Source organism: Sus scrofa, chromosome 15 (genome assembly GCF_054392235.1).
Source record: "Sus scrofa isolate SSC_HxYL_T2T_F1_AM1 chromosome 15, Sscrofa_HxYL_maternal_Yorkshire_Landrace_v2.0, whole genome shotgun sequence".
NCBI lineage: Eukaryota > Metazoa > Chordata > Mammalia > Artiodactyla > Suidae > Sus > Sus scrofa.
In genome coordinates, this window is record NC_139397.1 from 64,366,376 (window position 1) to 64,383,829 (window position 17,454).

The 17,454-nt window shown below is 40.7% G+C and overlaps 1 protein-coding gene across 16 annotated transcripts in view; it reads right to left on the bottom strand.

The window, feature by feature from the left end:
- The window catches only part of UNC5D (unc-5 netrin receptor D), a 613,063-nt gene that overhangs the window by 10,985 nt on the left and 584,624 nt on the right, over nt 1-17,454 (bottom strand). For all 16 annotated transcript variants that reach the window (XM_021076125.2, XM_021076135.2, XM_021076133.2 and 13 more), the window contains one exon: nt 9,551-9,729. In XM_021076125.2, the coding sequence (XP_020931784.1) occupies nt 9,551-9,729 (179 nt within the window). The remainder of the gene's footprint in view (nt 1-9,550; nt 9,730-17,454) is intronic.

Sequence of the window (17,454 nt, forward strand, 5' to 3'; positions counted from 1 at the left end):
GAAAAGACATTTGGCAAAAACAGTCATCCTGAAATTCAGGTAAATGGCTCAAAACAGCGATTTTTTCCCTTTCTCTCTGAAAAATATTTAAAGAGTGAATGTTTATTATCTTGGTCTTAGATGCTTCAAATTGTTGCTTTTTTATGCACTGAACCTTTTTCAAATTCTGATCAACTGAGGTAATTCTGAAAAGTAAGATTTACCTTTTTGTGGTGTTGGTGAAGATGCTGTATACTGTGTATAGATAAGATTACCTACTCTCTAAATTTTAGTTTACTTCAGAACCACTCTACTGTCCTAAGCCCTGTAGACTCAATGACTTCATCTTTTCCTTGGGAATTCTCACTGAAAGAGTACAGATAAACTGTAAAAACCACATGCTAAGAGAGCTAAATAGATTTATCCACGTAAATGCATTGAGTAGTGAGTTTATTAAACTGAATTTTGTTTTGTTGAGCCCACATGCTTTCTATTCACCTGGGCACCTGAGGGGTGGTTTCATTACCATGACTAAGTTCATTTCACTGGGATTTTCTTATCACTGTTGTCCCCTCTTCTGAATTAAAACCCCATGCTTTTATGTGGAAGCCTGGGGAACACTTGGGAACATCAATCTTTACTAGAAATTTCACTAACTAGACACAGGCCAACTTGTACAGGTGTGTACAGGTCAAAAAACACTTTTTTTTTTTTTTTTGGTCTTTTTAGGCCTGCGCCTGCGGCATATGGAAATTACCACACTAGGGGTTGAATTGAAGCTGCAGCTGCCGGCCTACACCACAGCCACAGCAATGCCAGATCCAAGCCACATCTGTGACCTACGTCACAGCTCATGGCAATGCTGGATCCTTAATCCACTGAGTGAGGCCAGGGATTGTACCTGTGTCCTCAAGGATTCTAATCTGGTTGTTAAACCACTGGGTTCTTAACCCAATTGGAACTCCAAACACTGCATTTTTATAGAGAATCTTAATTTTCAAAATAAATCTTCAAACTAATGACTATTTAATAATGGCAATTAGGTTTGATTTGAGAATTTCTGGGAATAGTTTTTTACCTTCTCTTTGCTTTTGGGGGTCCAGAGACAGGAGAATTGAGGCCCACGATAAATTCTGCCATATAAGTCTTTATATGCTGTTGTAACACAGGGCTCCTTTTATGAGAAGTCTCTAGGTATCCAGTGTGAATTTAAAGATACCACCCTTTCTTCAGTACTTGAAAGCAGTATTCGAATACAAACGTATTAGGGAATAGTAACATTGAAATCCTCAATCAGTTAACAAAAAGATTAGATGCAAGTAATGGGGGAAGGGACAGGTCTGAGGCTCTGTTCTGGCCTCAGGGACATGCACACAGAATTTCTACCAAGGGCCATGTACTTCATTCAGCTGGTGTCTGCCTGGCTTAGCATTCTTAGTTATAGCTGTGTGTGGCCTATAAGGGGTTCCCTTTCATTCAAAACTCCAGATAACTAAGCTTTTATTTCTACTTTTTTTTTGACTGCCCCTTGGCATATGGAGTTCCCAGGCCAGGCAGATCCAAGCTGCAGTGCAACCTATGTCACAGATGTGTCAACAGCTTCAATTCACTATGCTGGGCTGGGGATTAAACCTGTGTCCTGGTGCTGCAGAGGTGCCGCTGATCCTGCTGTGCCACAGCAGGAACTCCAAGACTTTTTTTCTTGTTTCTTTTTTTTTTTTTTTTTTTTTTTCAGTGCTGCACCCACAGCACATGGAGGTTCCCAGGCTAGGGGTCCAATTGGAGCTGCAGCTGCCGGCTTATGCCACAGCTCACGGCAATAATGGATCTTTAACACACTGAGTGAGGCCAGGGATTGAACCCTCATCCTCATGGATGCTAGTCTGGTTTGTTAACTGCTGAGCCATGACAGGAACTCCCAAGGCTTTTATTTTTAACTAAAATACTCAGAGCCATGCTACCAGGGGGCTGATATGCCTGTTTGAAAGCTATAAGCTCTTCTTTGTAACTAATTGTGAGAATGAATTTCATGTGTAATAAAATCTAGCAGGGGACCACGTCTGAGCTGCAGCACAACATCCTTAGCATAGATGATGTCTCACTGCAGGTACATGCCATATTTTCATTCAGGATTCAGGATGTCACCCAACACTTCCAAGCAGAAGGGAACACTGTGTCATTAAGGCAGCAAGTATGTTTATAGTCTATAAACTGTTGCCATTTATATCTAAGTCAACTTTTTCTAAAAAAGCATATTTGAAAAATATCTTCTCTCTGAGTAGGTTGGCAGCACAGAAAGTGAAAACTAAGTTAAGCTGCTTGTAATAAATCGGGAAACATCATTACACGAACTGTGCGTGAGCCTACTATATAGTACCAAGTGGGGAATTGAAACACGGTCATAATGAACAAAAACATTAATATCCCCGCTATCACCCTAATTGTCTTATTTAATGAAAGCCTCTTATGTGACCCAAACCAACCCTCCATATGGTTCTTTAAATGCAAATAGAAGAGAAAAGCCATTTATACTGAACAGCAGTAATTGGACACAGCATAAGCGTTTGGTCCGTTCATCAAGCTTTCATTCCCAAATTCCAACCTCACTGGGTACTCGACAGACAGCAAAGCAGCTTTCAGAATAAAGCAAGTCTGTGTTGCTTCCTAAAGAATAAGCAAAAGACGCCCACCGTTAAGTCTCCTCAGCCTATTGCCACCCTTCCCCCTGTGCCTTCAAATGAAAGTAAGCTGATATGGGGAGCCCAAAAGGAAAAGACACAGTTGAAAACATGTTGAGTTCCATTATGTTATGCCCTCAGAGTGGGGCATTAATTTTTTTTGGGGGGGGCAATTAATATGGCAAGAAAATCCCCTTCAAAATTTTTCCTTTTGCCTTTTCCATTATCCGGCTTCTGAAAGGGACTAGCAAGGATTCTTCCCTCTTTAGAAAACATATTTAAGCCCTGGAGCCTACAGAACTCCCTGGAAGTTGTCGAATAAGAATAAAACCAGATATAGACTGCAGTTCTCCAGCTTCATTTCTGATAAGGCTCTGACAGTTTCTCATATTTGGCCAGGAAAACTGCAAAATCAAATCTCAACTTTGAGTTGGGATAGAGCATGGAAAAATACATCTCATTTAATGTTTCTCTTCAATGACACTGAAACATGTTCAGGAATCCTCAGGGTGGAGTTCCCACTGTGGCTCAGCAGTAACAAACCCGACTGGTATCCATGAGGACCCAGGTTTGATCCTTGGCCTTGCTCAGTGGGTCAGAGATCTGGTGTTACCGTGAGCTGTGGTGTAGGCTGCAGATGTGGCTCGGATCCCATGTGGTTGTAGCTGTGGCTGTGGCGTTGGCCGGCAGCTGCAGCTCTGATTCCAGCCAAAGCCTGGGAACTTTTATATGCTGTGGGTGTGGCCCTAAAAAAAAAAAAAAAAAAAAAAAAAAGAATCCTGAGGGTAAAGGAGAATGACCACTATTTGTTCCAAGAGAAACAGACCACAGTGCTAATCCTAAAGGGGGAAAGGGGAACTTGTTAATACCTTTACAAAACACTCAATATGTATTTGAATAAAACCTCACACATGATTGAAAAGCAATAGTTAAGTACTTAAAGGATGCTCTTAAGAATTAGATAAAATCCTACCCTTAATTTCATTTTCTCAAATTATGAGAATATCACATCCAGGGGTTCTGACATTTCCAGTTGTTTTCAATACTGTTTGAGGCAGACCCATGAAGGGGATTCAGCGGTAAAGGGGATTAGGCATGTCTGTCTTTACAGAAACTACATTAGCTTAAAGGAGGGAAATCTATTCCTTCAAAGACCAGAGCAAACTCACCCCTTGCCTAGAACAATGCCTCTTGTCACCACCCCAATGCTTAGAGTGGGAGCATGACTTTGGTTCTCTTGGAGGGACATAAACAGCTTATCTTCCATATTGCCCTGAGGAGGAACACCTGCTACTAACAAACCGTATACAGCTTGTTCATGGCTAAACTGGCCCTGGGCTGTTTTCAGCTTCATATTAGCGGGCAGTTTCATGAGTCATTGACTTAAGTGCAATGGAGCCTAAACACCCACCACTTGGCTGTGTTGGGTCCCTCCAGCTTCGCTCTGAGGGCTCTTCAAATTCAGACTCTGCACATGTCTGCTGGGCCGGAACCAGAAAATCTGATGGAGCTTTATCATATTTTGCCTCCAAGGGCCTGTGTAATGCTAGCTCCCTGGATATTAATTCTCCTTAGAAGAGGCATGAAGATTGTTTTTTGGAAATAGCAGCCTCACATCCATTTTTATTATTTAAAGGTTAGGATGTGTTTTCTAGCCTCTAGCCTGCAGAACCCATACAGCTTCCTTAGCTAAGATTCTAGCAAATCTCGAGACACGAGAGAAAATATCTAGGCTCCTCGATTGCTGAGTGTCCATCCTTGGTGGTCTGCCTGTGAAGTGGGCATTCTGTATGGATTTTGTCATCATTTTCCCTTTCTTTTCTCCTCCACCTTCCTTTACCCTCAAAGAAAGCTGGCTCTGGGACTGTTCCATTTCAAGTGAATTCTCAACAGTTATTCAGAGATAGATGTAAGAAGCTGTCTTGCAACCTGCCTCTGTTCTTTCCCACTGTCCTGTGGCCACCTCACTGTTCTTGTGCCTCCAATTAAGAGGGTGGAGAGAGGAAATAAAAGGATATGACCTCAATGTGAGAAGATTTTACTTCTCATTACAGGTCCTGTTAAAAAATTTGGTGGAAAAACAAGTTATTGTAGCACCACTTGATCCGCCACAGGTTTGAGAAATTTCACTTGCTCACAGTCTCTATGCCATCACCCATGAACATTAACATCCAAGATAATTTGAGCTATTTTAACCAGCTGACCAGTATGAAATATGTTTCTCTGGCAGTGCTCACATGCTTTCAAACAAGTACACTATTATGAAAAACTGTGAATAAGGTGTAATTTCTTTATTCCTTTCCATCTTGGAAGCCTTCCTTCCGTTTCGGTTGCTTCCCTTCCCTTCATCCTCCCACATCTCATGTACTTTACTCAGCATCTGTTCCCATAGCAACCTGGTCAAGCTGGTTATATTTTCAAAAGGGTTTCTGGAATATGAAAATCATGAGGCCTTAAAGAAAAAATGATCTACTACTAGAATTTTAGGAACTAAGACCTGAGAGAAAAGACAGGAATCTTCCATAATGTCAGCCACGTAACTTCCTTCTCTTTTTTTTTTTTTTGCTTTTCAGGGCTGTACCCGTGGCATATGGAAGTTCCCAGGCTAGGAGTCTAATTGGAGCTGTAGCTGCTAGCCTATGCCACAGCAACTCGGGATCCAAGCTGCATCTGCAACCCACACCACAGCTCACAGCCAGGTCCTTAACCCGCTGAGTGAAGCCAGGGATAGAACCCTCTTCCTTGTGGATCCTAGTGGGGTTTGTTAACCATTGAGCCACGAAGGGAACTCCTAACCTGTTCTTTTTTTACACCAACTTTCAAAATCCTTTGACGCTTACTGCTTTTAATTCTGTTTATTACAAGGCAAGCTTTTAAGTTCAAGTATACTATCTACAGAAAAAGTTCATGTCATTCATTTACAAAGAATTTATTAAGTAGTTAGACCTATCAAGGTAGGTCTAACTATAATTGAAATATTTAAAAGGTATCATAAAAATACAAAGTGCTATGGAAGTTTATATATGGTGAGGGTACTTCGATCTAAAACAGTTTCTGATATTACTTATATTTAGTTCTCAGCAAAGCTCGCCACATCTGCTTCTACATGCTCAATTCTTTATTAGTCCTACCCATCTACCAATCACCTGTATTGGTGATTAATACATTAGAGCATTAAAGTGGAGAGTTATTGCAGCTGGATTTGCAGAATATATGTGCAATCCAGCTCTGAAATGCAGCAAATATGGACTGAGTAATCGTCAGTTTGCTCACAGAATCTCTGATTGCAACTGTTAACTATGACATTCTTTGCTAGGCTGTGTAGCCTATTTATCATGATCCATATGCCAGGCAAGTTGCAGGACCACCTGTGCTGCCACCCTTACAGCACACCCCACTAACATGCCTCCCATTCCCTTCAATTGCTCGAGTTAAGCCTTTCTCTTCCCATGTATCTTCTCCTGTATTCAGATCTAAGTAGAAATTTGGCGAAAAGGCAAATTATCATCAGTGACATCTGCATTTACCAAAAGGAGATTTTCACTGGCAGTATAATAATAGCACATGTTTCCCTTCACTCTTTGGAAACTCTTCCTTCATGGTGTGATGGCTGTTGCTTTACTAGCTTTTCACTTTGGAAAACTGAAAGGAGGGGGAAAGAGTCAGGTAAAGTTATTGTCACAAGATCAAGGGAAGTGAATTCTTTAATAGAGGACTAGGTGCTTTTTGCAATCCCAGGGTTGATGAAATCTCAAGCTGTGGAACAGTTTTCTTACCCAATAATATTGGCATATTGACAACGTCAGATTTCTGTGTTTTAACACACATTAATGATCATGTTAGCGACAGATGATTATATAGTATAATGAGTTACTATATTATTTGTAACCCTGAGAGAGCAAGACCAGTGATTTGGGATGACACAGTAGGAAAGTGTGACTAATTACATCTGAAAATCCCCTTCATCTCTAGCCCATGTTTCTTTCCATAAAAGAGAAGCTCTGTTTTTGCTATAGCAGTGAAAATGTATAAGGAATTTGACAATTTCTGCAAAATAAGAATTAGTGAATATAGCACAAGGTGGCTTTCCATTGTCTTTCTCTTGTGGCTTCTCTGAATTTCATGGCCACCTTGGCTAGGACAGCAGCTGCAGAAAGGGACCTTGTCCTGTGCCTCATTTTAGTTTCCCGTATTACTGATTGAAGCAACAGATCCTATGACAGTTTTAGTAAACAAGAGTAGACTCATGTAAATGAGGGGGTCAGCAGACTGTGTAGCCAAATTTATTGCTTGTTTTTATAAATAATCTGTTTGGGGACAAAGCCATGCCTGTTTAGGTTGTTTCCTGTGACTGTTCTAACACCGCAGAAGCAGAGTTGAATAACTGCTGAGTCGTTGCAACAGATCCCATATGATGTGGCCTCAATTATTTACTATCTTTAACAGAAAAAAAGCTCACTAACCCTAGTTTAAATCATTCTTACTCCATGATGAGACTACTTTTGGAGAGTTAAGCTAGAGAATAAGGAGGAAGGAAATGCCATTCACCGAAGTTGAATATGTAGCTAAATACGGTTTAAAGATAGAAGTAGCATTCATGCTACTTTAATTTGCTATTAATTTTGAACATTTCAAAGGGATTAACTAACATTGAAAATAGACATTTTCTTGGAATTGTGTTAGAACATTTTCATAAAGTAGATTGTTTATATTTTGTATGTTAAGGACATTTAGGCTTTCCTGCAGAAGGGTTCTTAAGGCGAAACAAAAGCAAGCAAACAGGCACACCAAGTGTTGACATTTTTGACCCTGACACTGGAGGGGACAGTGTGCTCCTGTGTGGCCATTTATTGCTCATTAGAGCCCAGACTCCAAAGGATGTTAACCTTAGTCTCCCAGTTTGAAATTGTTTTTCCTACTGTGCAAGGTCAGAAATCGATGACTTTGGAGGCATTTCTTGTAGTTCCCCTGTGTTTATTGTAAATGGAAAATAAGATGAACAAGGCAGGGACATGCAAATGCTCATTTAGCAAATTAATGACAGCATCCATGGGTCTGTGGACATTTTGTGGCCATTATTTTCTTGTAAATGGTGAATTAAAAATCATACACTCTTATAGCCAGAATGGATTAGAGAGTTAATGTAGTTTGAATTCTATGAATTGCATCTGTAGAAAAAGTAATACAGGGATATAAGTGATGGGTTTGTGCCGACTGGAATTAGCTATAGAACCTGGGCTGCCTTACAGATCTTTTGAGTCCCCTACCCCAATGTTCATTTTTCTTCTTCTGTTAGCTGTTTGTTTGTTTTGTCTTTTGTCCTTCTAGGGCTGCACCCATGGCATATACATGGAGGTTCCTGGGCTAGGGGTCTAATCAGAGCTATAGCTGCCAGCCTACACCAGAGCCACAGCAACGCCAGATTCAAGCTGCGTCTGAGACCTACACCACAGGTAACGGCAATGCCGAATCCTTAATCCACTGAGCGAGGCCAGGGATCGAACCTGCAACTCCATGGTTCCTAGTCGGATTCGTTTCCACTACGCCATGATGGGAACTCCTGTTCTCTTGGTTTTTAATTTTTGTCTCCATGTTGATCAGAAAGTGAACCTGACATAGCCAGGGTGTTCATGAGTTCTAAATGAGACACCTAATCCTTCATCAAAACTGCTGGGAAAAATTCAACCTAATTTTTTTCCCCCTCTACACGTGTACTTTTTTGCATTCTTTCATTTTCAATATGTGCCTTTTCAAGAATGTATCTCCTCTTCTCGGGCCTGCCTGTCTCTGTAAATCCTGTGTTCTCTTGCAGCCGTGCCTCCTCTCTTGATTTTCCTCTCTGAGTCTGACTGCTTTCTACTTGAGCCCTTCGTTCTTGGATTCTCAATCCCCTTTGAAACAGGGAGCGGCAATCTAACCTTTCTTGGCAGACATCTACCTCCCTTTCACAGAAGAAAGAGCCAGGTAGGATGTCTGTAGAAATAAAGAACAAAAGATGGAAATGACAGAGTAAGACAAACGGTAAGAAAAATAAGGCTTTGCCTCAAAAGAAAAGAAAAAAAAATAGTACCAAAGGAAAAGGAAAGAAAACGGTGCTGAGAAAACTTGTTCTCTCTTCATTCTGGTGCATGTAGGGTGGGTTAGAGAGAGGGGAGGTACTGTTTGTCAGTGCTGTCTCCCTACCAGTCAGCCTTCAAGCTGAGCCCTGACCGGTCTCCCCCATCTGTGCTGCTCTGACCAGTACCATCCCTGCTTTTTCTCACCTCAAGCAAGAAAGCCCACTATGAGTCTCTCTATTCTACTTTCAACCCAGCCACAGTGTTGGCACCGTAATAAGTAACATCAGATTAAGCAGTAGACTCCTTAGTGAAGCCTCCATAACTTCTCTCTTATTTAATGCCCTCTGCCTTCAGACTTGAGAGGTATCACCCCCAAACTTTTTTTTTCATGTTCAGGCACCCACTTCTGCAGGCTAAGTCCTTATCCAGGGTTAAATAATGCTTAAGGTTACTCAATGGGAGGAGGAGGTGTTGGTTTCTTGGTTGGATTCTTGGTTTCTCTGTCAATGACTCAAGACTCTGCTGGGACCACTCACCAGCACCAAGATGACAGAGACTCAAGCTCCCTTACAATGGTCCTGTTAGCAAACTTGGAGATGCAGGACCAAAGTAGGGTTTTTCTGGAATGTCCCCAAAGGCTGAGTAGGATGGCAGGAAGTGCCACACACACTGTTGTATTTTTGCTTTTTTCCCACTTAGCCAGATTTCACCTGAGATAAGGCCAGAGGAATCCATAAAAACATCAGGTTTGGAAACCACAGGGATACACCCAACTTGTTTTATTTTTCAAGCACTTTTAGCAAAATCCTTTTTTTAGCAGTTGCCCCCAATTACCTGTTGATGCTGTTTTTCTGTGCTAACATCTGCCAGTCCTTGCCTTTGGCATTGGGGGTATCAAATGTAGCACAAATCCGCTGTCTGATGGAGTAGGGAATTTTGAAGGCTTTGGGGCCAGTCTGTGCGGGATAGGTGCTGTCCTCTTGTGCAAAGAAAGTGATGGTTTCTCTTTCACTCTATAAACAAAATAAGAAAAGCAGGATCAGATTTAAGGAGAAGCATTACTGATCAACCCTTCATTTTTTAAGAAAAGCTGTGTTCATACACATGCAAAAAAATGCTTGCCTGTTGTGATGGACTCTAGAAAATATACCGACAAGCTCCCCCTCTCTTCTAAAATAGTAAATAATGTAAAATTTTAGAGTAAGTTACTCTAGTAGCCTAGTAAATCGTGTGCTGGAGATTTACAACAGTCTCTTCCACTCAGGAGAGTCACCGTCTTTAGCTTCCTACACCCAAGGAGGTGTCAGGTGAGGGCAGAATCAGATTTTCTTTTAACTCTCAAAAAAAAAAAAAAAAAAAAAAAAAAAGGAAAATCTAGAATCAGTAGGAAGAAGCTACCAGATGACAGATTTAAGTTCAGGATAAGGAGACCTTCTGAGAAAGCTGATCAGAGATGAATGGGCTGATCAAAGGAGCTGGCTGGGAAGCCGCTGGTGAGGAAAGCTACAAAGGGGAATTGACTGAATGTTGATCATCTGCAAGTCTGTATTTCTCCTAGTCCTAAAGTGTGATTCTACAGCATACTTTTGGCCTTGTTTCATAATTAAATTGTTTTGGTAAAACAGGAGGCAGCCATGAGTCCATGATGAGATATGGACTAGCTGGTAGAGTGGTACAGGCTGGAGAGCTGCTGTCTGCCCACTCTTGTGACTTAGAGCTGTCCAAGGAAGATGTGTTATTTCAGTATGTCATAGCAGTTGGATCATCAGAGCCAATGTGAAAAAACACATCCAGTCATCAGATCAGAGTCCTTGCTGAAAGCTGATAGGAACCAACAGAATTTTAAGGCCTGAGAATTACTCCCTTGATTAGGATAGGTTACAAGGCAAAAGGGATTCTGCAGGTGTGATTAAGGTCTCTAATCAGTTGACTATCAATTTACCAAAAGAAATTTTCCTGGGTGGACTTTCCCTGATCAAGCAGTCCTTTAAAGAGAGAAGATGCAGCTCTTAGCTGGAGATAAGCTCTCTTGCTGACCTTGAAGAAAGCAAACAGCCATTCTGTGAACTGCCTATGGAGTTGGGGGGACAGGAGAGGCATGTGGCTAGGACCTGAGACCCCTGTGCAACAGCCAGCAAGAAAATAGGGACTTCATTTCTACAGCCACGAGGAACTGAATTTGTCAACAATCCTAATCAGTTTGGAAAAACTGAGCTCCAGATAAGAACACTCCCACCTTTAATACAGCCTGGTGAAAACACAATTTTTTTTTTTTTTTGGTCTTTTTGTCTTTTTAGGGCTGCACCCGTGGTATATGGAGTTCTCAGGCTAGGGGTCTAATTGGAGCTGTAGCCACCAGTCTATGCCACAGCCACAGCAATGTAGGATCCCCGCTGCATCTGCAACCTACACCACAGCTCACGGCAACGCCAGATCCTTAAGCCACTGAGCAAAGCCAGGTATTGAACCTACATCCTTGTGGATGCTAGTTGGGTTCGCTAACTGCTGAGCCATGATGGTAATTCAGAGCCTTGTGAAATCTTGATCAGAAAACCCAGTTATGCTATGCAGAGACTTCTCACCTATAAAAAATGTGGGACAATAAGTGGGTGTTGTTTTTTTTTTTTTTTCCTGATAAATTTGTGGTAGTTTGTTATGCAACAAAAGAAAACTAACACAAAGGGAAGTTAAAACACAAATCTGAGGTCAGGCTAAGGACTAGTTAGAACCATTTAAACCCCAAGAAACTATCCTTTGCATTAAGAACTTGTCATTGTGTGCTGTCCTTTAAGTCAACACAGACCCCTCCTGAAATGCCCTGTGACCTTCCCCTGATGCTTTTCCCAATCTTTATACATCTTTCTACTGTGGGCACCATGGTACCCCTTTTTGGCTAGTGCCCAGGCTTATACTGCTCTAAGCCTTCAGATTTGGTGAGACTTTCATCTTTCAAAATCTGCCAACTGAGAAAACTAGTTCATGCAAAGATCTTAGTAATGAATGATGATGTGTTTTGCTTTGTCTTTGTGTAACCACTTACATTAGGGGGGCTGTGTTTTGGAAACACAATGCCTTAACTCAGCATTTCCACAGGCTGTCTCAGATGTTTCGAGAAAGAGCAGTCCCATGGTCAAATGCATTTGAGAGATGCTGCATATGTTATGGTCTTCTTGGAAATTCAAAGTACCTATTGTTAAATTATACAGATTCTATTTACTGATTTCAGTTATATTCCCTGGACTACTATAGAACAATACTCATCAAGTCTTCCAGTTTTTGAGGTTAGCCTGGTGTAATTGAAAAAGTATGGCTTTTCAGAATGAGAAAGACCTTGCTTTGGAGTATAAGTCTACATTTTCTAACTCTATGACTTTGGATGCTACACGACTTCTCTCAGGCCCAATTTCCTATATCAGTCTTTGGGCATTTTTTATAGACTACAAAGTTTATAAAACCAGGAAGAAGTCAGCCAGGTAGTGGAAACTAGAACTCTGATACCCTAGTAGCTTTACCAGGACTCGCCACCCCGCATGAAGATGAGTACAAAAAAATTCCACAGAACAGAGTGTTTCAGAACAATATTCTCTGAGTGATATTAGCATTATTATGCTTCAAGAATAAAGAGTAGGAGGGCTTCATAGAGGAGGCACTTGATGGATGGGTAGCTACTGATAGAAACTGATTAAGTAGTTATTTCTGGCAGAGTAATCAATTCCTTTCTGATATATAGGATGTTTATAAAATAAACCACCTCAGGCTTCTTCTTGCACAAAATTGGTTACAAGATAGACCTTTTTTTTAAATCATGGTATGTAAATTTTTTTTCCCTAGCCTTGAAAAATGCAAATCAAGCCAGAATGGTTTCTTTAAATACTTCTTCACTTAAGGCAGGATAATGTCCTGAAAAGAATAGTTAAAACCAGAGAGAAAGAATAAAAGGAATTCTGTATAAGACAATATGATCGTTGTTATTGTTAAATGGCACTGAGGGGTGTTAACACATGAAAAGGTGGCTTGCCAATAAAACTTAAATTCTGAAAGTATTCATGCTGTAACAGACAGACACAAACGCCCTCATGGCATCTATGATTTAACCAACCTGACCAAGCTGTTTTTGCTGTTGGCAGAAGAAAGATCACCTTGATTCATAGTCATCAGAAAAAAATGGACAATTCCCATTGTGGCACAGCAGAAAGGAATCTGACTAGGATCTATGAAGATGCAGGTTTGATCCCTGGCCTTGCTCGGTGAGTTAAGGATCAGGTGTTGCCATGAGATGTGGTTAGGTTGCAGACGAGGCTTGGATCTGGTGTTGCTGTAGTTGTGGTGTAGACCACCGGCTACATTACCAATTCGACCTGTAGCCTGGGAATCTCCATATGCTGTGGGTGTAGCCCTAAAAAGACAAAAAAAGAAAAAAAAATGGACACAGTGGTATGATTTGAAGGTGAATAAGATATGTGAGATTGACTTCTAAAAACACGTAATTTTTTTTCCTTTTTTTGTCTTTTTTTAGGGCTGCACCAGCAGCATGTGGATGTTCCCAGGCTAGGGGTCAAATCGGAGCTGTAGCTGCCACCTACATCACAGTCACAGCAATGCAGGATCCGAGACTCGCCTGTGACCTACACCACAGCTCACGGCCACGCCAGATCCTTAACCCACTGAGCGAGGTCAGGGATTGAATCTGCGTCCTCATGGATGCTAGTTGGGTTTGTTAACCCCTGAGTCACAACGGGAACTCCAATTTTTCTATTTTCTACACTTTAATAAGTGGGCTCCCATTTCTACGCTAAAGTTTCCAAATTTAATTTTTTCCCATGTATAAGGATGACACTTTATATAACACTGATGAATTTTCAAAGACATCTGGGCCAAGTAATGAGAATCTGGGAGATGCAACACATCTTCTGATTGTTTAAATTAAATATGCAGGGGAACAGTAGTTTTCCATGCTCTGCACATGAGAGATAAGCAGCTGCTACCTGGTTAACGTAGGAGCTGTAAATCAGTGAGGAATTCCAAGTATCCAATCTACTTTGTAACAGACAAATATTCCCCAACTTGCACCACTTTGGGATGAAAGATAAAAGGATCACTTGGAGGGAAAATTGCAACATGCAAGATGCCTTTTTAAGTGGTCTCTACCAAAAAAATAGATTCTTTAATAGTATTACCTTAATAAGGAATGAGGGAATAAATGACTTGGGGATTCTTTCCTTCTGTTCATTATCAGCAACATTATTTTGTTTCAGTCTATCATTTTTATATTGGTGATGTTCATTTATTGATTATCAATTAGGAATAATCATTAGGTAGTTTAGTTGGGTTAGATATAAAGAGAACCAACCTGCTTATAAAGATTAACACAACATATAGTCACTGTAAAGAACAGAAAAGATGTATTACCTTGATCACTGTAACAATTATTTTTTTGATTTTTATGGCCACACCCATGGCATATGGACGTTCCCAGGCCAGGGATTAAATCCAAGCCACAGCTGTAGCAGTGCCAGATACTTAACCCCTGTGCTGGGCCAGGGACTGAACCCATGCCTCCACAGCGACCTGAGCCAATGCAGTCATATTCTTAATCCACTGTGCCACAGTGGGTACTCCAATTTATTTTTTCATTTTTTTAAAGTGTTCTTGGAGTATAGTTACTTTACAATGTTGTGATAATTTCTGCTATACAACAAAATGATTCAGTTATATTGAAATAATTTTTAAATTTGAGAATGATATGAGTGAATACATTTATTTGGAAAACCGAAAACCTCTTCGAGAAGAAGCATGAAGGAATATGACGGATGTGAAGCTGGACATAACCAAATCTCTGAAGTTCCCATTGTGGCTGAGAGGTAATGAACCTGATTAGTGTCCATGAGGACTCAGGTTCGATCCCTGGCCTTGCTCAGTGAGTTAAGGATCTGGTGTTGCCATGAGCTGTGGTGTAGGTTGCAGACTTGGCTGTGGTATAGGCCTGTAAGCAATAGCTCTGATTCGACCCTTTGCTTGGGAACTTCCACATGCTGTGGGGTCAGCCCTAAAAAAAAAAAGAGGAACCAAATCCCTTCAATGAAGATGCTCACTTCATTAGTTAATTTAAAATCGATGTTTTATATAATATATGTGTGTGCATGTGTGTGAGTATATATATATGTGTATATATATATATATATATATAGTTTTAACCTCTCACGATTCCATTGCTAACATCTCAAAATACAGTGACACTAAGACAATCCACTAAAATAGATAGGAAAGTGGACCAATGAGCTGAGAGATGTTGAGGATTTTTTTTGAGGGGGGCAGATATTAAAAAACTTATTTCAAAGACATCAATTGAAAGCTTCAAAAGTTTTAGTTTCTTATTAATCAATGATACCCTGTTACTAACTTATTAAAACCACCTAATGTGGATTCTTTCAGCTTAGTGGTAATGAAGCATGATGAACTTTAATAATAGATTATTCCTGACTCACTCATGGATGCAGCTCCATGTCTTGAAGATATCCTGCCTTCTCCCCCCAGGTATTCCCAGTTTTGGGTATTCCCAGTTTTTCAGCACATTATGTATCTTCATTTTTTTCTTGAAACATCTACCACAAGAAACCAAGTCATTTTTAGGGGGAAGAGGATTGTTTTTATTCACCCAGATATATAACATCAGATGTATGAGACAGTCCAGGGTTGGGAGGATCTTGAACAATCATTCAATCAATATGTCATCTTGTGGGCAGGAATTGATTCTTTTCTTGAAAATCCACAGAATGAATACTTTTTTTTTTTAGGGCCATACCCGCAGCATAAGGAGGTTCCCAGGGGTCAAATCGGAGCTGCAGCTGTCAGCCTACGCTGCAGCCACAGTAACACCAGATCCAAGCCGAGTCTGCGACCTACACCACAGCTCACGGCAACGCCAGATCCTTAACCCACTGAATGAGGCCAGAGATCAGACCTGTAACCTCATGGTACTGGTAGGATTTGTTTCTGCTGTACCACAACAGGAACTCCTAAATACTTACTTTGGCCTAACATACAAACAGGTACATCTCATCCTTCTGCCGTTTTGAGGAAAGAACATCCCAATTTTCATCTAATTTTAGACTCAAAGGCAAAATTGCTGATGCCATGATATTTGTCGCTAGTGCCTAAGACCCCAAAGAGAGGGCTTGCATGTTGGACAAGACCCATGGTTAGGACTGACGAATTAAACTTCCCTGATTGGGATCCTGAAGTGGTACTGAATAGAAATCCAGACTGATCTTAAAGGAAAGTATCTCCACTGGAACTTTGGCTCCCCATCGTATGCTCTCTGTGATCTTGGATAAGAAGGTTGGCCAGCTGGGGGCTGTTACATCATGTAAAATTATGATGGTGTAACACTAATCCACAGAGCTGTGATGGTTATACGTGGAAGCACGTGGGAAGGTACCTGAAAGACAGTGGCTTTCAGAAGTTATTTTCTTCTGACATAGAAAATGCTGGCCAATTAGATTTGCCTAAAAAAGACAATTGGGATGTACTGGGCCAAATTTGAGAAGAAACACTTAAAGCAATGAATAAAATAGGAGCAGACAACTTAATAAAGTTTCCAAAATGCGTTTAGCCTACACATTAGAGAACTATAGTCCAACCTGGATATCTAATTATTATTCTGATACTTTTGCCTCCTTTTTTCCAGATATAGTGTGAGGAGCTCCCATGGTGGCTCAGTGGGTTAAGGACCTGACATTGTCTCTGTGAGGATGCAGGGTCGATCTCTGACCTGGCCCAGTAGGTTCAGGATCCGACGTTGTCACAAGCTTCGGCATAGGTTGCAGATGTGGCTCGGATCTGGTGTTGCCATGGCTGTGGTGTAGGTAGGCCTGCAGCTACAGCTCTGATTTGACCATTAGCCTGGGAACTTCCATATGTTGTGGGTGCAGCTGTTGAAAAAAAAAGAGAAAGATACAGTGATGCATGTTCTTTAAGGCTTTCCAAAGTGATTATAAACTTAGTGAAGCATTAGAGAAGGAATTGTAAAGAAGATTGTTTGTTAGCTAAGTTTCTTTCCCTGCACTTTAAGTTTATTAAAGCAAGAAGCAGTTACCAGGATGTATCAAATACCCTGTAAGAGTTAACGCCGATCCTCAATGTCTGGGTACCTGAGAAAGTAAAACCCTTTTAAACCTGGAATTCTTTTGTTGACCTGCTAACATGTTTAAGGCAGCTTTATGTCTTGCCTTTTTTGTCTGTCTTCTGCATAGCAGCTCTTCTTAGATTTTCTTTTCTTTTTTTTTTTCCCCTTTCTTTTAGAACTTCCAAACAACTTGTATTTTACTTTGAAAGGTGTTGTGTTAAATATGCCATGACTGTTCAAGAAAGAGACTATTAAAATACCTTTCCCGAGGTTTCTGGATCTACCTTTCCCATTAGAACTGCTTTAGCGCATAATGCTAATTGGCAATAATGAATGCAAATACTGTAGAAACATGTCAGGGAAGCCAGCTATCAATTTCTGAGGCACGCTCCTTTGGAAAGCCATCCGCATTTTAGAAAAACACGATGTAGGGAATTAGCAATACTCATCTTGCATAAACGATGAACTGCATGGAGATTGAAGGGAAGTGATGATGCTATAAGTCTACAGGTTTTGAGAAAAAGCAAAACCTGAAATTGAGTTGTACAGATACAAAATGTGTTACACCTTCTGCCAAGACTGAATGGATAAATATATATTATTTATATACGTA